Source organism: Peromyscus maniculatus, chromosome 4 (assembly GCF_049852395.1).
Source record: "Peromyscus maniculatus bairdii isolate BWxNUB_F1_BW_parent chromosome 4, HU_Pman_BW_mat_3.1, whole genome shotgun sequence".
In the NCBI taxonomy this organism is placed as follows: Eukaryota; Metazoa; Chordata; class Mammalia; order Rodentia; family Cricetidae; genus Peromyscus; species Peromyscus maniculatus.
The window spans coordinates 109,084,892-109,108,857 of record NC_134855.1 but is presented as its reverse complement, the minus strand read 5'-3'; the positions used below and the strand labels follow the sequence as shown (position 1 = coordinate 109,108,857).

General features: G+C 52.9%; 1 protein-coding gene across 4 annotated transcripts; it reads left to right on the top strand.

The window, feature by feature from the left end:
* Nucleotides 1-4,066: 4,066 nt before the first annotated feature.
* Siglec1 (sialic acid binding Ig like lectin 1) lies at nt 4,067-22,384 on the top strand. Of its 4 annotated transcripts, none has more exons than XM_076570663.1 (22): nt 4,067-4,085; nt 4,697-4,772; nt 5,034-5,393; nt 5,692-5,988; nt 6,904-7,170; nt 7,428-7,682; nt 9,375-9,674; nt 10,319-10,576; nt 11,899-12,210; nt 12,570-12,827; nt 13,132-13,434; nt 15,108-15,368; nt 15,474-15,785; nt 16,318-16,569; nt 17,025-17,294; nt 17,383-17,634; nt 17,925-18,221; nt 18,732-18,992; nt 20,034-20,336; nt 20,584-20,686; nt 21,026-21,098; nt 21,510-22,384. In XM_076570663.1, exons 2-22 carry the CDS (start codon nt 4,724-4,726, stop codon nt 21,567-21,569), a joined length of 5,103 nt encoding a protein of 1,700 aa, XP_076426778.1. In that variant the 5' UTR covers nt 4,067-4,085; nt 4,697-4,723; the 3' UTR covers nt 21,570-22,384. The 4 variants fall into 4 exon arrangements, with proteins under 4 accessions (XP_076426778.1, XP_076426777.1, XP_042132188.2 ...); XM_076570662.1 differs by lacking the exon at nt 4,067-4,085 and adding an exon at nt 4,481-4,609; XM_042276254.2 differs by lacking the exon at nt 4,067-4,085 and having other exon boundaries at nt 4,575-4,772; nt 21,493-22,384.
* Nucleotides 22,385-23,966: the final 1,582 nt, after the last annotated feature.

Genomic DNA, 23,966 nt, shown 5'->3' with positions numbered 1-23,966 from the left:
CAGCCTGAGATACATGAGTCCCTGTCTCAAAAAAAAAAAAAATGATGTTGGGCTTATGTCTGGGGCTCTCCTCTATCTTGAAGAGAATCTACTCCTAGAATTGCCCACTGCACTCTTACTTCTCTTTCTGGGTGTCCTCCGGCTGGCCACATCTATATCTCTCTCTCCAGATGATAGGGAAGTTGGGGGAAGCCCTGGGGTGCAGGAAATAGAAACTGAATCTTACATTGAGGAAAGCCACCCATGGTGACCCTGCTCTTGTCCTTTCTCTGCTTGCTGGAGTGGGCTTCTGAGGTCAGCAGTCAGGGAGTCAGAGCCTCAGCCTGTCTTCCCTAGACGTCCTGGGACACTTACTTGATTTCACATGCAGTCAACACAGGGTTTCAAAGTATGCCAGGGCACTCTAATGGCTCTGGCACGGCACATGCCAACTCCAGTGTGGGCATTTAAGCCCTTTCTTCAGTATGCCCCGATTGGGGACTCGAGGATTAAAATCAGAAACTTCTCTCTGAGGACAACGCTGTTCAAAAGCCATGTTCACAGGAGGATTTCTTTCAGGGCCACAGGCTCTCTTCCTCCCTTTCTCCCAGGACCAGAATTTATCCCCAGGGACTGCTGGGTGCCTAACTAGGTTGACCACCCCAATCCAAGCCCATGGCACCTCCCCATCTACACCAGGGTTTTCACTCAGGGACAGAACTCTTTCTTTCTGGGGCTGTCCATCCTCTTTCTTTCTTTCTTTCCTTCTTTCCTTCTTTCCTTCTTTCTTTCTTTCTTTCTTTATTTATTTATTTATTTATTTATTTATTTATTTATTTATTTATTTTTTAAACAGACCACTGGGCATTTGGAGTGGAACAGGCTGAGTCAACATGCTGGACTCCAGTGGGACTGGTCCCTGTGGTACTGGGACTGGGCCAAATGAGACACCATTGCCATATGGTCTCTCACACACTGCATTCTGGGATTTGGATGTCTAAATCCCACCATTCCTCAACAAGAGTCCTCATCGCCATCTCTAGGACCTCAGTTCTAGGAGACAGGGAGTTGGGGACAGCAAAGATATAGTTTGCTGATGTTCCGGCTGCAGGGGTACTGGCCCCCGGCACCATGTATGTGGATCTAGGCCCTAGGGGTAATCCAACCCCAAATGTACTGCACCCAACAGGTTGACTTTTCTTCCTTCCTTCCTTCCTTCCTTCCTTCCTTCCTTCCTTCCTTCCTTCCTTCCTTCCTTCTCTTTCTTTCTTTCTTTCTTTCTTTCTTTCTTTCTTTCTTTCTTTCTTTCTTTCTTTCTTTCTTTCTTTCTTTCTTTCTTTCTTGATAGAGTTTCTCTGTGTAGTTTTGGTGCCCATCCTGGATCTCACTCTGTAGACCAGGCTGGCTTCAAACTCACAGAGATCCACCTGACTCTGGTCTCCCGAGTGCTGGGATTAAAGGCGTGCACCACCACAGCCCTGCCAGGCTGCCTTTTCTTAAAGTGTCGACAGCCTGACCCAGTTTCCAGAAGCCAACTATGTCGCTCAGATGGTACTGGAGGCCTGGGGCCCCTGGGGAGCAGAGCTCTGTCTGTACTACTTGGGTCCTTTGCCACCTTCCCTGCGAAGGTATCTCTCTGCTTCCTCCGTGGGGCTAAGTGCTGCCTGGGCATCTTGGGAGCACCTCAGATCCCTGTCCAGGCCTCGACTCTTGCTCAGCCCTCTCCAGGTAGCCAGTGCAGTTACGTGGTGGATGGGCTGGGGGCTGGGAGATGTCATGAGTTTCCTGTCCCCACTTCCAGCCTCCCCAGGCCTGCCTGTCACCCTGCTGAGTCAGCAGGCAGCTGGGAGGACACAGAGTTGCAACACATGTGTGTGAGAAAATACATATCAGATCAAACTTACTCTTCTGTCTTTAGGTGTACATTTACACGGTTCCGTAGCCATCACCACCGTCTATTTCCAGAATTTTCTCCTCATCCACAATTTCTGTACCCATTAGCTACATCCTTATTCTCTACTGCTCTACCAGCCCCTGGTAACATCACCCCATTTTCTATCTCTAGAGCATACATTAACTTGAGCAATGCAGTATTTGCCCAGTACGTCATAGAGCAAATGTCGGAACGGCACCCGTCCTGACTAACATTTTACTATACACTTGAGCACACCTCTCTGTCCATTCCTCTGTTGATAGGTGCAGAGCTCTTGCTGTCCTCTGGGGACTAAACGACACTGCTGTGGACGTGATTTAGAAGTGTCTCTTTGGAGCCTTGCTTCCATCACTACAGGGGATAAACCCAGGTGTGGGGTTACTGCCCCATTCCATAATTCTATCCTGACTTCTTGAGGAAGCCTCAGCCTCCCACACTGCTCCATTTTACATCCTACTAATGATGCATGGGGCTCCCACTAAACGGGGCTCCCATTTCTGCATACCCACCTCAACAGTGTTTCGTCCTGTCTTTTCATTAGTAGCCATCACAGAGGTGAGAGCTCACCGGTTGTCCTGTGTGTATGCGACATATTCACGTGTTTGTCGACGTCTGTCCAGGAGCGGGACACTGTGTGTCCTCTGCTTTCACTTTACACTTCATTCCCAAGACAGGATCTCTTACAGCTGAGCTGGCTGGCCAGCAAACACCATCCGTCCTCTGTCTCTGCTCCAGCCCATGCTGGGGCTGGATGCATGCCCACACCTAGCACAGGTACTGTGCCATCTCCCCAGCCCTTACTGTGGTTTTGACTTGTGTTTTGTTTTTTCATTTGTTTACTGGCCACCAGTGACCATGTCTTCAGTGAAAAGTGTCTATTCAAGTCCTTTGCCCATTTTCCTAATTGGGTTCTTTGATTTTGGAGAAGGCTAGGCTATTGTCAGACCTCTCTACATGTTCTGGATATTAATCCTCAATAAGTGAGTCTCAAATATTTTCTCTCATTCTCTGGCTGTCTTGTCTTCATTTCTCTGCACAGTAATTTTTGACACACACAAAATCAAGTCCACCTGTCTTAGTTGGGGTTTCTATTGCTACAACAAAACACCACAACCAAGAGGCAAGTTGTGGAGAAAAGGGTTTATTTGGCTTACACTTCCACATTGCTGTTCGTCACCAAAGGAAGTCAGGACAGGAACTCAAGCAGGGCAGGAATCTGGAGGCAGGAGCTGATGCAGAGGCCATGGAGGGGTGCTGCTTACCGGCTTGCTCCCCCTGACTTGTTCAGGACCACCAGCCCAGGGATGGACCACCTGCCGAGGGCTGGGCCCTCCCCCATTGATCACAAATTGAGAAAATGCCTTACAGCTGGATCTCATGGCGGCATTTCCTCAACAGAGGCTCCTTCCTCTCTGATGACTCTGGCTTGTGTCAAGTTGACACAAAATCAGCCAGTACACTGTTTTCCTATTTCCCCCTTTTTTCTTTTCTGAAACAGGGTCTACCTCTCTTGCCCACACTGGCCTCAAACTCACCATCCTCCTGCCACGGCTCCCGGAATGCTGGAAATACAAAGCACCCCACTGTGCCTAGCTTCTAATTCAGGAAAGCACTGCCTGACCCAAAGCCACAGAGATGTTACCTAGGTTTTCTTCTAGGTGTTTCTTATGTGTGGTGCCTGCAGAGCTGGCCCTCTTTGGCACAGGACTTACTTCTTGTGCATGGCATACCATAGGCAGTTAACTCATGTTTGTGGGTGTGAACACGTGTCATGCAGAGAACCCTGTGCCACCTAACACACGAAAGTTTCCTTGCCACCTCTCTAGCCAGACTCTGAACTCCAAGGACCACACACTCCTGTCTCCATCGCCGAGAAGATCTTGTGAGTCGGGGGCTCTAAACTGTCGTGGACAGGTCCTCAGGCCTAGGTCCGCAGAAATGGGTGAATGCCAAGAAGAAGGAAAACACAGAGACTTCTCTGCTGTGGCCACAGAGACTCACTCCAGAGGGGAAGTTACAGATTTGTGCAGCATCCTGAAGGCTGAGTAAGATTTCTGCAAGCAAAGATCATTTATGATGGGGGTTGAGCTGGGCAGCTAGGGAGCCAGTGAGGAGGCAAGACTGGTTCCGGGGTGAGCCTATGAAGTTCAGAGAAAGGGGATGCCATTGTGAGGTAAGAAATGGAGGTCTTTCAAATCTCATGGGCAATGAGGTACCACAGAAGCTTTTGATGACTTTTCAAAGTCAACATTTTATCAGGAGGCTGATTCTGTGAGTTTGAGAGCATCCTGAGCTACAGAGTTGAGAACTTTGTCTACAAACATGCATTTTGGAAATTCAGTCTGATCCATTCTGACCTGTAGGTGGTAAGGCTGGAAGCAGGAGATAAGGAAGTTCACTGTATTCAACTGGGTGCGCTGGAGAAAGTCACTGCGTCTCTGGACTCCAGACTCCTAGTTTGGGTAACAGGGAGGGGCGGGGGAAGAAGTAACGAGACCCAACTGTTCATTTGCCTTGGGGCTGTGTCCTTAAGGGGTGGAGTCAAGGAACACAGAAGACTTTCTGGGACATGCCACCAAGCGAGAGCATTTCTGATCACACCCTGAGCCAGGGACAAGGGCTTCTCGCTCCCTGCTGGTGGCTGCTCCAGCAGTCCTAAGGAACCCTGCCTTCCTGTTGGGTCGGCCAACAGAGCAGGTGAGATTAAACCCTGCAGGCTCTGGGACCGGAGTGCCCCGAAGAGGCCTCTGTGTGCCCAGCCAGCCTGTCATACTGCTCTCTTAGGCCGCTGAGCTCACCTGAGAACTGGTGATGTGGGTTCTGCTCTCACTGCTCCTGCTGGCCCCTGTCCTCTCCCTGGGTAAGTTGCACAGGTCTAGTGACTCTCACAGGGTCTGGCCTCTGGGGACCCGGCACGGCAGCCAGACTGTGCCTAGGTCAGATGTGGCTGAGCACACTCCATCCCTGGAGCACAGAGAGGGCCTTGCTGTGGGGTACGCTGTAGGAACAAGATGGGATTTGGGGCCTGTGTAGAGCACCCTTTCTTGGGCAGGTGATAGGGCTCTGAAGCTTCTCAGGCCTACCTCACCCTCTCCTTTGTCCTTTTCTGACCCACCTCCAGGCCAGACCACATGGGGCGTCTCCAGTCCCAAGGATATGCAGGGCTTGCAGGGGTCTTGCCTGCTCATTCCCTGCATCTTCAGCTTCCCGGACAACGTGGAGGTGTCTGATGGCATCACAGCCATCTGGTACTACGACTACTCGGGCAATCGGCAGGTGGTGATCCACTCGAGGGACCCCACGCAGGTGGTGGAGCGCTTCAGGGGCCGAGCCGAGCTGATGGGGAACATGGACCACAGGGTGTGCAACCTATTGCTCAAAGACCTGAAGCCTGAGGACTCCGGCAACTACAACTTCCGCTTTGAGATCAGTGATGTCAACCGCTGGTCAGATGTCAGAGGCACCAAGGTCACTGTGACAAGTGAGGAGGCTGAGGACCGGCCACTGTCAGGGACTTCCAGGCTATTGCTGTAACCCTATCCTTTGGCCTGGACCTTACCCAGGTCTTCGGCCTCAGCCCCTGCTCTGGTGTTGGCCTAACACTGTTTCTCTCTGTGACATTGGGGTGGGGGCGGGGGCCGGGGGGCAGTGATCATCTAAAAATTCCCCTTTCCTTGAAGTCCCCCTGACCAGGGCTCACCCTTTGATTGGGGTCTTCGGGGCAGAGGTTTACATTGAGAGGAAGGGCTAGCCCTGAGAATCGGTGTCTTTGGTTTCAGATGACCCCAGCGCTCCCACTATTACTGCCCCAAAGGAGCTGCGTGAGGGCACGGAGGTGAACTTCAACTGCTCTACACCCTACGTGTGCCTACAGAAGAAGGCCAGCCTGCAGTGGGAAGGCCAGGACCCCACTCACGCCGTCACCTCCAGTCACCAGAGCCTCGAGCCCACTGGCGTTAGTCACCAGGAGACCCTACATATGGCCCTGTCCTGGCAGGACCATGGCCGGACCCTGCGCTGTCGGTTCTCACTGGCCACGCGCAGCAGTCAGAAAGAGATTCTCCTCCAAGTGCAGCGTGAGTGTGCTGCACCCTGGTCACTGGACACCATTTCTGGGGCTCCCTGATGAAAAAAAAGCTTGCCTGGCCCCTAGGGACAGACCCTTAGTCCCAGAGCCTTCAGGTGCCTTCAGGCCTTCAGGCAGGGCCCATAGAGAGACTGATCTCACCTCACAGCCCACGCTTTTAATCCCAGTACCAGGGAGATAGAGACACATGGATCTCTGGGGCTTGCTGTCCTGGCCAGACAACCTAACCTACTTGGCAAGTTCCAGGTCAATGAAACTCTGCCTGAAGAAACAGGGTGGATGGCACCTGAAGAACAGCATCCGAGGCTGACCTGTGGCCTCCATATGTGTATATATGTATACACTCTATATCTGTGACCACTACACACACACACACACACACACGCACGCACGCACGCACGCACGCACGCACGCACGCACGCGCACACACACACACACACGCACACACACACACTCATGCATACACACTCATGCACACATGATGGGTGTGGGGGATTCTTAGTATTCTTAGTCCCTTGCCTATACATTTTTCTGAGAGCTAATGTTTGTTGTCTGTGGTCTCCTGCCATGAAGTGGCTTGTCCCTTTCCAATAGCTACCGGAAGCCACCAAAGCAAGTAAAGCACTCATGATCGTATCGATGTAACTTATCCAAACAAAATGTGGACAGTGTTATGACACAGTGTTATAACACATGGGCCATTGATAGCCACACATTGATAGCCCTTGATAGCCACACATTGATAGCCCTTGATAGCCACACACAGGCCAAACACCACATTTTCAGAGCCTCATTGGAAAAGGAGGGAGGTAGGAATGCATTAGGGGACAGATGACACTGGTTTGGGGTGCCAACACCCTGCCACCCTCATGCACCGTACCTGACATCCCATCATGCTTTGCAGATGCCCCCAAAGGTGTGGAGATCCTCCTCAGCTCCTCAGGAAAGAACATTCTCCCAGGGGATCTGGTCACACTCACCTGTCAAGTGAACAGCAGCTACCCTGCCGTCAGCTCTGTGCAGTGGGTCAAGGATGGAGTGAGCCTCGAAGCCAATGGACGTGTGCTACAGCTGTCCTCGGCAACCTGGAATGATTCCGGGGTCTACACCTGTGAAGCGATGAATCCTGTGGGCTCTCTGGTGTCACCCCCGGTCAGCCTCCATGTTTTTAGTAAGTCCTGGATGAGGATCTACTGGAGAGCTGAGGGAACCTGGGGGCACGATACCACCAGAGGCTTGCATACCCATGCTAATACCTTCTCACAGGGGGCAAGTCAGGAGGGCCCTGGGAAGTGGGATAAAGAGACTCGGGGTGACTCCAGGAGGCTCCTGCTCTATGGGGTGGGGGTGGGGCTCTGTATAACATGTAGAGATCGAAGCTGACTGTTATCCAGAACTCTAAGGGTGTGTCCTATGATGTTCTTGCAGTGGTTGAGGTCAAGATGAGCCCAGCAGGGCCCATTTTGGAAAACGACACAGTGACACTGTTCTGCAGCATCCCCAAGGAGGCACCCCGGGAGCTCCACTACAGCTGGTACAAGAACCACATTCTTCTGGAAGATGTCCACTCCCCCGCCTTGCGCCTGCCTGCAGTCACCAGGGCCAATACCGGCTTCTATTTCTGTGAGGTGCAGAATACCCAGGGCCGTGAGCGCTCCGGCTCAGTGAGTGTGGTGGTCAGACGTAAGTAGCCAGTATGTGTGGCAGCAGATGTCACCAGAGGAGGTCCAAAGGGTGGGTGGAGTCCCTGCAAGAAGTTGGGGTATAGCATAGCATCTTCAAGACCCTTGACCCAGATGTGGACTACACAGCCAAATGGGGTTGAATGCATTCCCAGCTCTGCACCCTACACAAGGCTGACCTTCCCAGACTCAGTCTCCTCCTGTGTTTACAAGTATTTTACTTAGAAAAAAAGATCAACCCTATGAAAAGTTGTAGGAAACATTCAAAAACATTCAACGTATACTTTTAGTCTAGATTCTCTGCCTGTTGACATCATGTTGCAGGCATTGTATCTTGTCTGTGCACCTGGGTTGTATTGCTTATTCCACACACATACATGTGCACACATGTGCATATACATGTATATCATCACTTATTCTGTAGACATCTGTACACATGCACATGTTACTTACATACCTTCCTACAGGTGCATTCAGAATTATGATGGAGCTATACCACAAAGAACTTTTCTCACACCTTTAGCCCCAGAACTTAGGATGCAGAGACTAGTGGATAACTGTGAGTTCTGGGCTAGCCAGGGCTACATAGTGAGATCCTGTCACAAATAAAGAAAAAAAAATCAAAGTTGAAAAGGCATCTGTTACATCCAGGTACTGAATGCGGGAGTTAGGTTCAGTCAGCCTTAAACACGCATGCATCAGACTCGTGTTAGCTACATTCGGGTCAAGCTAGCTAATAGGTGCGTACTTCACAATTAAGTGCCAGCTAGTCTGTGACGTCACTGAATGTCTGCCTCCAAAGCCTGCTGATAGCACAATAGAACCAGGGTGCCCGTGGCTCTCCTAGGCTTGCTTCCGTATATGGCTGACCATTCAGTAGCGTGAGAGGGGGTCATACTGTAACTTGCTAGCCTAGGCAAAGACCAGCATCCCAAAGTACAGTTTATGCGGACTTTCACCCCACCATAAAGGAGAAAAATCCCGAGTGGAGCCATCGTCCATATGTATGTGCCTGGAGTTGTGTGCGCAGGGTCTGTTCACACCTCACCCTACCAGTGCTCATCTCCCAAGATTACCTTGTACGTAACTCTGACCCAAGGATCACACCAGGAAATGCGATGCCGATTCCAGACTTTAGGGGCAGCCTTTGATCCTTCCCTGTCCTTGTTGGAGGCTAACCCTTGGTTTGCAATTGCCCGAGACGTACTGGGAGGGCCACAGGCGTGACTCTCTGTTTGCCTTGGAGCATCTCATTAGGAGACTCAGGGTCAGTTTTTCCTGCAAGGCTAACGGTCCCTTCGATCACTTGGCAAAAGTGCTGCCCTCTGTCTGGACTGTTCCGGTTTTCTCATCTTTAAAATGAGGCACTGGTCAGGCATGGTAGTACAGCACTGTAATCTATCACCGGGGTGGCTGAGGCAGAAGGATCACCAGTTTGAGACCAGCTTGGTTACAAAGTGAGAACCTAATCTGGGGCCCTGTCCTCCATTTGCAGTGTGGGCACGAGGGCTAGCCTGGCTAACAGAGAGATTTGCCCATCCTGAGGGCAAAGTATATTGAGCATGTGCTCAAGAAGGTCTGAGATCACTCTGTTGCGGGGCTCCGTGGGGGCAAAGGGAATGCATAGGTCACAACAGGGGATCCAGGCAGTGACCTGTCTGAGGATGACCAGCCACCTCTGGTTCCCACACAGATCCACCCCTTGCTCCAGTCCTGACTACCTTCCTGGAGACACAGGCTGGGTTCATGGGCATCTTCCACTGCTCTGTGGTCAGTGAGCCCCTGGCCACACTGGTACTGTCTCACGGAGGTCTCACGCTGGCCTCCAGCTCTGGAGAAAATGACTTCAACCCTCGCTTCAGCGTTTCCTCGACCCCCAACTCCCTGCGCCTAGAGATCCGAGACTTGCAGCCAGCTGACAGTGGCGAGTACACATGTTCAGCCACCAACTCCCTTGGAAACTCAACTTCCAGCCTGGACTTCCATGCTAATGGTAATGTGGGCATGCACTGCAGGGGGCCACCAGTGGAGGGCTCAGGGAGGAGGCCTCTTTTTTTCCTAGCAGTCCTAAGGACTCAACTGAGGGACCAAACTCTGGCTAGGCCTCGTGGAAGACCTGAGTAATACAGTCACTCCAACCTTAGAGATTTCTGGAAGAAAAGGCATAAAGGGATATGTAGTAGATCAAATTATTTCTTTCCCACATCTTTGGCTCTGTACTTGAAGGGTCCTTTCTAGGCATCCATTTATTTTGTATTTCTTAAGTTTTGGGGGCAGGGCCTTTGCTGGGCATTAGATGTGGGAGGTAGAGAAATAGGATCCTCCAGTTATTGGAGCACACACTGCTCTGCCTTCCGAGGCCCAGGTAGGCACTAGGTGCAGGGGACCAAGCCCTGGCCTTCAGGCATGCTAGGCAGGCACTCTATGAACTGGGCTATGTCCCCAGCCCTCAAGTCAGGTAACATAAGTGGGGCTTGATGTAATCTGGGCTTCAGTACATCTGAATTGCTAGTCAAGGCCACAAAGCCCAAATGGGCATGTGAACAGAGGAGAAATCGAGGGGGCTTCTTGCAGCAGGGGACACAGGGGGCCAGGGCCCTCACAGCCAACCAAGCCTATTCTCTGTCCCTCCTCCAGTGGCCCGACTCCTCATCAGCCCTTCAGCACAGGTTGTGGAAGGGCAGGCAGTGACTCTGAGCTGCAGGAGTGGCCTGAGGCCAGCATCGGACGCTCGCTTCTCCTGGTACCTGAATGGAGCACTACTTCTCGAGGGATCCAGCAGCAGCCTCCTGCTTCCTGTGGCCTCCAGCACTGATGCTGGCTCTTACTACTGTAGAGTGCAGGCTGGCCCCAGCACCAGCGGCCCCTCCCTGCCTACTGTCCTCACTGTGTTCTGTGAGTTGACCTGGCTACTGGCCACTGGCCACTGTGTGGGATCATCCCATGGGGACCACTAGCTACCCCCTTCCATATCCTCCTGACCCTGGGGTTCACAACAGGGAGTGGTCATAGGCCTTGCCACAATGGACGTATCAACCTAGGGTGGAAGTTGGGGGAAGGAGGTAGATCTCCTTTATCGCTCCCTATGTCCTGCTCTCCAGACCCAGCCTTTGCTCCTACGTTGTACCATGGCTCTACATCCCAGCTTGTCCTGTCCTAAGATATCACAATTTAAAAGATGTGCATGCGCCCACAGGCTGAATGGCCCCTCTGTGTCCCCCAAGGGTGATGCTCCAAATGAGTCTAGGGGCTGATGATGATACAAGGGTCATACTTGAGGGCCTCCCCTAGCAAGTATGTTCATGGGTTTTCTAGTGCCTGTGTGGGATTATGTGGAGCCTGGTCTGCTAGCTGTCTTTGGGCCACGTGCTTTGAGAAATCTCTAGAATGGAATCATTTTTTTTTTAAGCACTTGCCTAGCACGTACAAGACTCTGTGTTCAACTCTAGAACCATTTAGCGACTCCTCTTGTTGCTGTACAAAAACAACATGAGGAAGTGTGTACTTGTTCTGGCTCTCAACTTGGAGTGCAGCCCATCAAGGCAGCGGAGGGCAGCTGGTCTGTGGTCAGGAAGCAGAGAGAGATGAAGGCTGACGCTCAGCTCCTTTTTATTCCGTCTGGGACCCTGGCCCATGGAATGATGCCACCCACCTTTACGGTGGATCATCCCACGTCAATTAATTCAACCTAGAAACTCCACAAACACGCCCACAGGTTCATCTTCTAGATGATTCTCGAGCCTTCAAGTTGACAGTATTTATTCACCATCAAAACCGCCAAAACCACCACAAAGCTAGAGAGGCCATTTTGAGTGATATCTAGTATGCCAGGATCAGGGTTGGGGAACAAATGAAGGGGGAATGAACTTGAAGGCATTGCTCAGTGATGGGGTGGGTGAATTAGCAGCAGTCTTGGGGACTGCTCTGAGGGTGTTCTGCTTCAGATGGGACACGCAAGGTGGCTGATAAGATAATACCTTGATTCCAGCTGGAAAATGTCACCCCTTCTGGGAAGACTCAGCCCAGCAGCAGGTCACAGTTTGAGATGTGGAGCACAGATGAATGCCAATGTCGTCTGGGTACCCTTGTGCTCTGGCTACCCCACACAGCTGTTCGTGGCTGCTTGGGGTGCTTCTTGGAGCCTAGCTGGGCTGAAATGGATGTTGGGCTCTAGCAGTAGCCACGAAATGAGTGCCTAATGCTCTTCCTCTCCACAGACCCCCCCAGAAAGCCCACATTCACTGCCAGGCTGGATTTGGATACCTCCGGTGTTGGGCGTGGCCTCCTCTCTTGCCATGTGGACAGCGATCCCCCAGCCCAGCTACAGCTTCTCCACAAGGGCCATGTTGTGGCCACTTCTCTGCCATCGAGGTGTGGGAGCTCCTCCTCACGCACAAAGATCAGCAGAGCCTCTAACTCACTGAGTGTCGAGATCCAGAACCCAGTGTTAGAGGACGAGGGCATGTACCTCTGTGAGGCTAGCAACACACTGGGCAACTCCTCTGCCTCAGCCACCTTCAATGCTAAGGGTAAGGAGTAGAGAAGGGCTGAGGGAGCTAAACCCTGAGCTCAGACTACCCCTGCACTGAGGCAAAACAACCTCTATCCACAGTGGGAGGAAGCAGAGGGACCTTCAATGTCCCTCCCTCCACATCAAGGGAGGGGGACCGTCCTGGGACTTCAAGGCTCACCTCTGAGAAAGCACAGAGGGGCTGCCTATCCCTCCATGCCTTTTCCATGCCCCTCTACACCCCCACGTCTTATTGGCTTTCCTCTCTATCCTTCCCTGCTCAAAGTTGGAAACCCAAGCCAGGGCCAGGGTGGGCTTTAAGTGAGGCTCACCAGAGAGAGACCTGTGTCCAGTCAGCCCCTGCTGCTTATCCTTCAGCCACTGTCCTGGTCATCACGCCGTCGGAAACGCTGCATGAGGGCACAGAGGCCAACTTAACTTGCAATGTGAGCCAGGAAGTTGCTGACAGCCCTGCCAACTTCTCTTGGTTCCGGAATGGAGTGCTGTGGACCGAGGGACCACTGGAGACTATAAGGCTGCAGCCCGTGGCCAGGACCGATGCTGCCATCTATGCCTGCCGCCTCCTCACTGAGGATGGGGCTCAGCTCTCGGCTCCTGTGGTCCTAAGTGTCCTGTGTGGGTGATGGTTAAGGGCATCACAGCTTGGAGGGCAGAGGGGTCGGGGTGTGTGTATTAATGGGCCAGGAGGGCAGAGGAGCCTAGGAGGCAGGAGGACCTGAAGGGTGGAAGGACCTAGGGGTGGAGGGACCTGGGGGTAGAGGGGCCTGAGGGCCACAGGGTTGGGGTTGGGGGCCTGGGGAGATAAATGCCAGCCTAGAATGACCAGATGGGCCTATGGAGAGGACACACGGTAACAGGTAGAATGTAGTGAGATTGGCTAGAGTAGCCTGAATAACTACCCCTACTCTGGTTCATGCAGATGCCCCAGACCCTCCAAAGCTGTCAGCCCTCCTGGATGTGGGTCAGGGCCACATGGCTGTGTTCATCTGCACTGTGGACAGCCATCCCCTGGCTCACCTGTCTCTATTCCGTGGGGAGCATCTCCTGGCCACCAACTTGGAACCGCAGCGTCCATCCCATGGCAGGATCCAGGCCAAGGCCACAACCAACTCCCTCCAGTTAGAGGTTCGAGAACTAGGTCTTGAGGACTCTGGAAGCTACCTCTGCAAGGCCACGAATGTTCTTGGATCAGCCAACAGTTCCCTCTTCTTCCAGGTCAGAGGTAAGTGTCAGCCCTCTGACACTAGGCTGGACCCTGAGATCTAGAACTGCTCGGGTCAGACACTGCTGTGAGGTCCATGCAGACACTTTGGTGTGCAGTTTGCAGCCTTCCCAGGTCTCCCTGGACTTCCACTATTCCCACCTGCACTAACTGCCCATAAGGAAGCAGAGGTAACAGAGCAGGTGGCTTGTTTCGGCTGGAGCCTGCCCCTCCCTCTCTCCCCTCCTGATCTTTTGAGACAGGGACTCTCTGAACTCACTATGTATCCACACCAGCCTCAGACCCCTGCCTCAGCTTCCTGAGTGCTAAGATTACAGATGTGAGCTACCATGCCCAGCTGGTTAGAGAATTTTCTAACATAACTTACTTTGTAATGTAATTGTGTTTCATTTAAACATTCTCATATAAAATCCAGTGCATGCATGTTATACATGTGTATCTGTATACATCTTCTCACAAATGATATATTCATCTTCTTTATTCATATATGTATAGATATATACATATATTCATATATGTATAATATATTCATATATTACTTATATGTATACATATATGCACATGTATCCTCCATAGAAAGTCTCCCAGAACAGGCATCCATGGTGGCACACACCTGTAAGCCAGGCATTTCAGGAGGCAGAAGCAAGGAGATAGCAAGTTCAAAGTCAGCCTGGGATACATATGTCTCAACAAAACAACACAAAAAGTCTATGTAGGCAAATACACCAGAAAAAAGGAAAGATAGTGTCCATAAGGCCAGGGCCAAAGAGACATACATACTTCTCTCAGAATGTGAAGCAGTCACAATTTGGGACGTTTGCTTTGGTTCTGTCTGTCTTTTCTAGCTTATTACGTCCATTTCTTAGGCAGAGAGACTGAGGGTCGTGGGAGCCCTCTTGAAGGAGCAGGAACAGCAGCCTTGCTGACTGTGGCTAGTTTAGTTCTGGTCGGCTTTTTTCACTGCTCTGATCGACCCCCCCCCCCACTGCCTGACCCCTGATTCCTCTGTGCCTACTTCCCACTCTCCTGGCTGTCATGACCTACATCGTGGGCGAAGAAGGACTTGGCCAGAGAAGGCTGGGACAAAACCGCTGCTGTCAGCCTTCAGACCCTAGGCTACCCATGCTGAGTTCAGTTTAGATCGGTTCGGTGGCCCTCAGCATGACCACCCCCCTCTGGCAGTGCTTGTGTGGCCAAGCCATCCTTTCTTAGGGCTAACACATGGAGGTGGTGTGCCAGGTTCTGGTTGTGGACATATAAGCTCCATTCTGCTAAGGCTCACCTGCCACAGAACAAAACCCAAACTTCAAATGTTGCATAATGTTAATCCCAACCCTCAAGAGATCACCATAAATTCCAGGCCATCCTGGGCTACCTACTGAGTTCCAGGCCAGCCTGAGCTATAGAGTAAAACTCTCTAGAAAAAAACAAAACAAAACAAAACAACAGATGAACCAACTCATAGCAAACCAAAGCAGAGATCCACACGCCAGGTGGTGAGAAGGGTCAGGACCAGGCGGATTCAGGGAAGAAAGGATCAGGAAGACAAAGACCCAGAACTGAGGGAGCCCTGGTCAGCTGCAGATGCGGGACTGGGCCTCTCCACTTCTGGAGACATAAACAGTGCAGACAATGGGAGACAAGCCCTCATCTGCCCTGTTTTCTCCTCACAGGAGCCTGGGTCCAGGTTTCCCCGTCACCTGAGCTCCAGGAGGGCCAGGCTGTGGTCCTGAGCTGCCAGGTGCCCACAGAGGTCCCCCAGGGGACCTCATACCAGTGGTATCAGGACGGACAGCCCCTCCAGGCGTCAACCTCATCCACACTCCGCATTGCAGCTATAAGTCTGAGGCAAGCTGGTGCCTACCACTGCCAAGCTCAGGCTCCAGACACAGCTACTGCCAGCCTGGCCGCCCCTGTCAGCCTCCATGTATTCTGTAAGGCTGGTTCTCACTCATGTGGGGGAAGGGAGGTGTTCCACAACAGACCTTGTATGAGGGACACCCTAGTCACTTCCTCCTGACCCTCCTCATCTGATGTAGACACCCCACGCCAGCCCACACTCAGTGCCCTGCTGAGCACAGGCCCCGCACGACTCGGCCTCCTGGTGTGCAGTGTACGCAGTGACCCTCCCGCTCAGCTGCGGCTCTTGCACCGGAAGCGCCTCGTGGCCTCTACCCTCCAAGGCCCAGAGGAGCCGGCGAGCAGTGATCCCCGGCTGCACGTGACTGTGAGCACCAATGAATTGCACCTGGAGATCCACTCTGCAGGACTGGAGGATGATGGCACCTATACCTGTGAGGCCACCAACACACTGGGCCAGGCCTCTGCTTCAGCCGACTTCGATGCCCAGGGTCAGTGTGGAAGAGCACAGGAAATGCAGTAGGTCCTAGAAGCCCAGGAGCCGAAGCACAAGCCCCACCCCTATGCTAATTGGGGGTGTGGTTTCTGGACTTGGGGTACAAGAAAGGCCTTGTTTAAAAACTGGGTGCCCAGTGCATAAAACTAACCAGAAAAAGGCATCTCAAGAGACACCACAGCTGTACAGGGAGCCCTTTTCACCCATTTGCCAGGGAGGGGCTTGGGACTAGCTGGGTTTTGAAGAATCCCCAGGTTCAACCTATGAACTCCTTTAGCAAGAGTGTTCCTGGGGCCGGGCGGTGGTGGCGCACGCCTTTAATTCCGGCACTCAGGAGGCAGAGGCAGGCGGATCTCTGTGAGTTTGAAGCCAGCCTGGGCCACCAAGTGAGTACCAGGAAAGGCGCAAAGCTACACAGAGAAACCCTGTCTTCCCGGGGATTTTGGCGTATCTCAGTAGCAGAGCTGACTGGCCCGTGTGGAGACACAGCTCTAAGACCCTCGCTTGTGACTTCCTCCTTTCTCCAGCTGTGCGTGTGATGGCGTGGCCCAATACCACTGTGCAGGAGGGGCAGCGGGTGAACCTGACCTGCTTGGTATGGACCACCAAGCAGGACCCACTCAGCTACACATGGTACAAGGGTGGGCAACAGCTCCCTGGTGCCCGTTCCATCTCTCTGCCCAATGCCACAGTCGTAGACGCTACTTCCTACCGCTGTGGTGTGGGGCTCCCTGGCCAGGCACCTCATCTCTCCAGACCCGTCACCCTGGATGTCCTCTGTGAGTCTGGCTGGGCGTGGGCAGTGAGTGACAGGAGCTCACAGGGTGTGGGAGAGCCCCCTAGTGTGCAGCCCAAGAACTCAACTACTAGCCAGCTGTGGAGCGCTGGACAAGGGACCTTCGGAGTTGTGGGGAGGCCGGGTGGTGGTGGCGCACGCCTTTAATCCCAGCACTCGGGGAGGCAGAGCCAGGAGGATCTCTGTGAGTTCGAGGCCAGCCTGGTCTACAGAGCGAGATCCAGGACAGGCACCAAAACTACAGAGAAACCCTGTCTCAAAAAAAAAAAAAAAAAAAAAAAAAAAAAAAAAAAAAGGTTTCGGGGGGATGGGGACAGGTCCTCTGCCTTTCTAGGCAGAGGAGCAGAGGCCCTGACTGGACAGTAGGGAACTCTCCTGCAAGCTGGCCTTTCTCAAGTCTGCTTCTGAACTCTGTAAACGCTTCCTGGATCTCTACAGATGCTCCCCGAAGCCTGCGGCTGACCTACCTCCTAGAGACCCAGGGCAGGCAGCTGGCCCTGGTATTATGTACTGTGGATAGTCGCCCACCCGCCCAGCTAGCTCTCCGCCGTGGCGGCCACCTTCTAGCCTCTTCAACTGAAGCCTCTGTCCCCAACACCCTGCGCCTGGAGCTTCGGGACCCAAGGCCTAGCGATGAGGGTCTCTATAGCTGTTCTGCCCACAGCCCATTGGGCAAGGCCACCACATCCCTGGAGCTTCGGCTAGAAGGTGAACTAGGGCTAGACCAAGGCTGCAGGGGAGAGAACTGCCTGGAATGTCTAGCTGGGCCACGCTGACCCTGGACTCCTTGGTTCAGGTGTACGAGTGACGATGGACCCCTCTGCTACTGTGGCCGAGGGGCAGCCTGTCACAGTGACCTGCGAGGACCCTGCCGCCCTCCCACCCACCCTCTATGCCTGGTTCCACAACGGCCATTGGCTTCAGGAGGGGCCGGCTTCCTCACTCCAGTTTCTGGAGACGACCCGGGCTCATGCCGGCGCCTACTTCTGCCAGGTGCAGGATACCCAGGGCACACGCAGCTCCCGACCTGCCACCCTGCAAGTTCACTGTGAGCGGGGGCTCCTTAGCTGCGGCTTTCCAGGGTGAGGGTGGCAGAGGGTGCTTCCAGGACCTGGTGAGGGTGGGCATGGCACTACAGAGGGCGTAGAAATGGGCGCTTGGGGAAAAGAGGGCATTAGCGATGACGATGGACATTATGGCCACAGGCTCTTGATAAGGCATAATTTTTAAGGAAGGGGACATTTGTCTGGAAACTTAGCCTCACCAACATTGGGCAGATGGGCAGTGAGCCTTGCATGCCTCGGCAGGGCCCCCATCTGTGTTCTGGCCTACCTCTAGATGCCCCTCGGGATGCTGCCCTGTCTTCCTTTCGAGACTCCAGGACCAGGCTCGCGGTCGTGATACAGTGCACCGTGGACAGCGAACCACCTGCTGAGCTGGTCCTATCCCACAATGGCCGGGTGCTAGCTGCCAGCCACGGCTCTCCATCGGGCACAGGCCACGTCCAGGTAGCCCGAAACTCTCTTCGCCTGCAGGTGCAAGGCGTGGCTGGGGGCGATGATGATGCCTATGTCTGCACAGCCCGAAACGCACTGGGCTCCATCAGTACCACCCAGAAGCTCCTGAGGGAGACTGGTGAGTGGGACAGGGGTGAGGAGGGGGCTATGTTTTGAGATTCTTGTGTTGTGGGGCTGCATCCCATGTGAGGGTCTGCCGTCCTGAAGGAATGTGAACTACTCCCTCCCTGAGAAGTCAAGTCCGCTGGGGAGGCATGGCTTCATGAAGGGGTAGGCTATCGAGGGGATGATCCAGCCCTACCATCGAAGTAAGGATGGAGTAGGTGGAGACAAATCCTGGCCTCACACACCCTTCACTGGGGAAGCCTGGGGTGGGAGCAAGACAGAGGCCCGGGATTTGGGAATCCCGGTCTGAGGGCAAGATGCAGCCTCACCCCTCAGATGACCTCTAATGCTGGAGGCACAGCCCTGCCATGGGAACCTCAGAACACAGATGTGATCGTGCTGGTTTTTATGATCAGTCTAAGGAGAGCCATAGCTCCACTGTGGAGGGCCTTGAGCCCAAGACAGATTGAGATCACCCCACCATGCACAGACCCCTGACCAATTACCTGCCCTTGTACCACAGGTATACATGTGGCCGCTGAGCCAGGCTTGGATGTGCCAGAGGGCAGAGCCCTGAACCTAACCTGCCACCTCCCTGGTGGCTCCAAGCCCATGGGCAACTCAACCTTCACCTGGTTCTGGAACCGCCATCTGCTACATACATCTCCTGTGCCCACACTCTCCTTCACCCATGTGACCCCGTCTCAGGCTGGCCTCTACCACTGCAGGGCTGACCTCCCCACTGGGGTCACCACCTCTGCTCCCGTCTTGCTCCATGTCCTCTGTGAGTATGAGCCCACCTCTGCCTTGACTCTCTACATCTCGTCGGTCTGTATCAGGTCTTGTCCTCTGCGCAGAGTAAGCACTTCACAGGCATGGGGTCTCGGAATACTAGCATCCCTACTGGCTGGCTGTGTGTGGTTGTGTATCGATGCATTCATTCTCTACCTTTGAAATGGAGGACACATTCATCCTGCCCTCCTGGGATGAATAGAGAAGATAGAGCAGCTGAGTGCCTGGTGCACAGTAGGCCATCGTTAGCCTTGGTTTTCCCACTCCATTCTTCATCTACGCCCAAGCTGTATCAATCAGCTGCTGCTTAGTCACAAGTTATCCCAAATTCACAGATCTATGGGTTATAAATCTGGGCAGGGCTCAGCTGGGCTGTTCTTGTCCCCTGGCTGCAGTTGTCTAGAGGCTCTGCTGAAATTGAACAGTCTGAGATGGCCTCACCTGGTGATTGAAGATGGGCCATACGTGGCCAGCAGGCTGGCCTGGGCTTTCCACATGGTTGTTTCAGGAAGTAGAAGAGAAGCGGCAAGATGTCTGAGATCCAGTCCCAAAGCCCCACAATGCCACTTTAGAAGTGTGTCCGCATATTCTGTGTACGTGTGTGTGTGTGTGTGTGTGTGTGTGAGTGTGTGTGTATGTGTGTGTGTGACGTGTGTATACGCATGCACCTGTTTGTGCACGTGGAGGCCACTCCACTGTCTCTATTACTCTCCACCCCATCTTTTGAGACAGGGTCTCTCACTGAACCAATTCAGCAAGCTTGGCTGTCCACAGAGCTCCAGGGATCCTCCTGGCTGATACCACAGTGCTAGGATTCTATATTTCCATGAGTGCTGGAGCTCAAAGGCAGATCATCCGCATGTTTATACAGCAACCACTTTACCGACTAAGGCACCTTCCCATACCCCATGATGCCACTTTTGCCTCAGGAGTGAGAAAATGAGCTCCACTATTTCACGGCTGTTACAGCAAAGTCACAGCCGAGGGAGGGATGTGTAGTGGATTTCTAGTCACCACACACTTCTCCCCACAGATCCTCCCCAGAAGCCCACTCTGACTGTGTTTGTGGAGCCTCAGGGCGGCCTCCACGGCATCCTCGACTGTCGAGTGGACAGTGAGCCCCTGGCCAGCCTCACCCTCCACCTGGGCAGTCAACTAGTAGCCTCCAACAAACCCCAGGGTGTTCCCACCCAGCCCCACATTCACGTCTCTGCCTCTCCTAACGCCTTGAGACTGGACGTAGAGGAACTGGGACCCAGCCATCAGGGGGAGTATGTGTGCACTGCCTCCAACATCCTGGGCTCTGCCTCAGCCTCGGCCTACTTTGGGACCAGAGGTGAGGAGAATGGTTCTCCCAGCCACTGGGATCACGCTGCACAAAGATTCTCAGGTCCTGCTCAGATCCCTTCTGCACCAGACAGCTTGTCTGTCTAGTCCAGACGGATTGCTTGGGCCTCCCTTGCACAGGGCTTGGAGATGAAGTGAAAGTTAAAATCAGTTCTGCTGTGGTTGGCTCACCTCAGGAGGGAGTGGCGGGGCCCTGAAGCCCAGAGACCTCCCTCAGCCTCTTCTTCATGTTGCAGCCCTGCACCGGCTACAACTGTTCCAGCAGCTGCTCTGGGTACTGGGATTTCTGGCGGCCTTCCTGGGCCTGCTGCTGGGCCTGGGAGCCTGGCACACGTGGAGGTGGGTCCGGAACTGGGTGGGGGATGGGATACTTCATGCTGCTTGTCTCATTTCCCCCATCGTCCCCCAAATCTTTAGAGGGAAATTTTCCCCTACAGAGCTCATGACCCTCAAATTTCCTACCCTGCCCTCTCCAAATTTGGGGGTCCCCTCCCAAATCACCTCTGCAGTTTATCTTGCAGTAGCTTTCCTTTGCTTGTGTCTGTGGTGAAGAAAGAGCTGGGGAGCCCTGAAGAAAGACAGGTGCCCCTGCTGCGCAGGGCTGTCCTGCTCTGCAGGGGGCGAGGCTGGGGAGCTGCAGGGAGGGGACTCTTACTGAGTCTGCTCTTGCCCATGCAGAAAGAGGCATTCTCATAAGATGAGTGTGAACGAGAATTCAGCAGAGATGGCCACTCATAAAGACACTATGCAGGTATCCAGTCAACATAGGTGGGCGTGTGTGGGTGTAACTGTGTCCATCTGGAATCTAGACAACATCCCCATCTAGAGGACAGCACCAGCCCCGGGGTGGTTGGGAGAGGAGCACAGGAACCCGGGTTTCCTTGGGGAACAGGGAGAGCCTTTCTGACTGAGGCTCAGAGTAGCTATGTGTTTGCTGGGTGCATGACTTGGAGGCACGCATAGCTTTATCAAGACATATTTTCTGATCCCTCTTCCTCCATTTTGAAGTCTTTCCTCCTCAAGTCGGAGCCTGCCTGTCATCTAGGCAGGAGAGGAAGGCCATTCTCCTTCCCTTAGTGTATCCCTCTTCTGTAGATGATCTCTTCCTAGGACCCCAAGTCAGTGTGGGACCTTCCTTGACCCAGGGTTTCTTTATGGGAAGCTCCTAGCTCTGGATGCAGCTACACATGGAATGCCATCTGATGCCACACCCCTGAGCTGACGGATGACTCACCTGCCCTCAGGAGGAGGAGGTTGCCACTGGCTGACACGTCAGGTGTTGTGAACAAGGTCCTGCCTGCCTCTGTACAAGCAGCATGGCAGCGTCTGATTTTCCGTGACCTGCCTGCCTCCCAAGCCTCTTGCTCCTAAGAAAAACGGATGGAGAGAGGTGGGATGGAGGTCAACCAGCTGCCGCCAGGGCTCCGAGACTGAGTCAGCCAGGTTTCCCACTTCTCTCTGTGAAGTTTTGCCTCTTTCTCTTCAAAGGCCACCTTGAACCTTCTTGATAGGTCAGAACAGCATCTGGGTCCTTGCGGACTTGCTAAGATACTCTGTACCAGACGGAATATAAGTCAGGCTGTTTTAACAGGAACTGAATAGAGTGACCTCGGTGTGACAGATTTATTTTCTCTCCTATACTGGCTGTGCTATGGTGGTATAAGATACTGGGGCTCAGGATCCTTCTCTCTTGCTTTTCTCCATCCCCCAAATGTTGCTTATGATTACGAAGCTCAGGTGACTGCAGTGAGCTTGGTCCTACAGTTTTGCCGAGTAGAAGGGCAGAAAACCAGCCTCAATCCAGAGGCAGGACACGGAGAGGAGAAACCTGGTACAGCAGGATGCTGCAGGCTGTCAGGGATGACCAAAGGGTGGTGGGGGCAGCGGGTTTGAGAACGTGTGACTTGGGAGTCTTTGCTCACATGTCCTTCCAAGGGGCTGTGTTGAAGAATGCCCAGAGAGCCTAGCTGGCTCAATCCCCAGTGGTCCAAAGCCCTTGGACCTCGGAAATAAACCTGAAATTCAAACCTAACATAATCACATGGTAAGTGTGTTAGCTCAATGGTGTTTCCAAATGTGAGCACATCCATGTAATCAAATCAAGAAACAGAGTTGCCAAGCAGGGTGGTGGTGGCGCAAACCTTTAATCCCAGCACTCAGGAGGCAGAGGCAGGCGGATCTCTATGAGTTCGAGGCCAGCCTGGGCTACAGAGTGAGTTCCAGGAAAGACTCCAAAGCTACACAGAGAAACCCTATCTCACCCCCCAAAAATCCCACAAAACAGAAATGCCAGCACCCCACAGAACCCCACTCCCATTGCCGCCCCCTGAAGTGTAGCTACTTGCTTAACTTCTAATGCTATAGGTTTGATTTTTCCTATGTTCGAGCTTGATAAAAATGGCATCATACTTTGAGAATGACAACTTCGTGAAATGATTTGCCAATGCCCATTAAGGGTAAAATATTCTTCCCTTGGCCCTGGCATTCTATTCTTGGGCATTTACTTGGGGAAAAATAAGGGCTTAGTCACGCTGAGATTTGTACTAGTATGTTCATAACAACATTATCCATCATAGCCAGAAACTGAAATAATAATCACACAACAGTATTGGGATGCTCCATGCAGATATGAGAAGCTGTACCTGCAGGTGGCCACGTGAACATGGTCCTCAAATGTTCAGTGGAGGAGCTGGCAGCTAGGATCACAGCTGTATGTAGCAGTGACTTTTCTCACTGCTGTATCAAAGCACCAGGACTAAAGCAACTTCAGGAAGGGAGGGTTTATTTTTTTTTTTTTTTTTGGCTCACAGTTAGGAGGAGGCACAGTCTTACCTTGGTGGGGAAGGTGGCAGCCAAAGTGGCTCCAGCTGTGGGGGGGCAGAAGCAGGAGGCAGCTGGTCACATTGTGTCAGTAAGGAGGCAGAGAGAGACCAGTGATGGTGCCACTGGCTTCCTACCTTTCCTCTTCCTACCCAGGCTAGGACACCAGCCCATCGGGTACTGCTGCCCACATTTGGGGTGGGTCTTCCCATCTCAGTCAAAACTCTCTGGAAACATTCTCACTGACGTGCCCTGGGGTGTGTCTCCTAGGTGACTCAAAACCCAATCAAGTTCGCAATGAAGTCCAAGGACAGGCAGAGTTAAGCAGCAGGATAGAGGTCAATACAATGGCCACTGATGGGCGGCAGGGATTGGCAGGAGCCACATGAGTGTGTTCACTCTGTGGAAGTTTAGTGAACTGTTCATTTTCTGAACATATATATTTTGGCAAGAAGGATTGTTTAAAAAATCTGCCACTTAACCTGGGTGTTGTGCTGTGGACCTGCAGCCCCAGCCTCTCCAGGCTGAGGTGGGAGGATCCCTCGAGCCCAGGAGACTGAGACCAGTGTGAGCAGGCAGCACAGTAAAACCTTAGCCCTTGAAAACAGAACAAATGGGATGCGGAGATGCATGCCTTTAATCTCAGCACTCAGGAGGCAGAGGCAGGCCTGGTCCGCACAATGAGACCTGTCTCAATAACAACAATAACAACATAATAAGTAAGTAAGAAACAGAAAGCAAGGAAAGAAAAAAAATCCTCCTTTTATGTCAGATACCCAGAACCCGAGCTGCTTATCCA

What these genes read in the sequence shown, in the direction of transcription:
- Siglec1 (XM_076570663.1), top strand. Translation starts at nt 4,724, where the DNA reads ATGTGGGTTCTGCTCTCACTGCTCCTGCTGGCCCCTGTCCTCTCCCTG. An exon ending in CCTGGAGCTTCGGCTAGAAG is followed by an intron (nt 17,295 to 17,382) that starts GTGAACTAGGGC and finishes TCCTTGGTTCAG; the next exon opens with GTGTACGAGTGACGATGGAC. An exon ending in TGCCACCCTGCAAGTTCACT is followed by an intron (nt 17,635 to 17,924) that starts GTGAGCGGGGGC and finishes GCCTACCTCTAG; the next exon opens with ATGCCCCTCGGGATGCTGCC.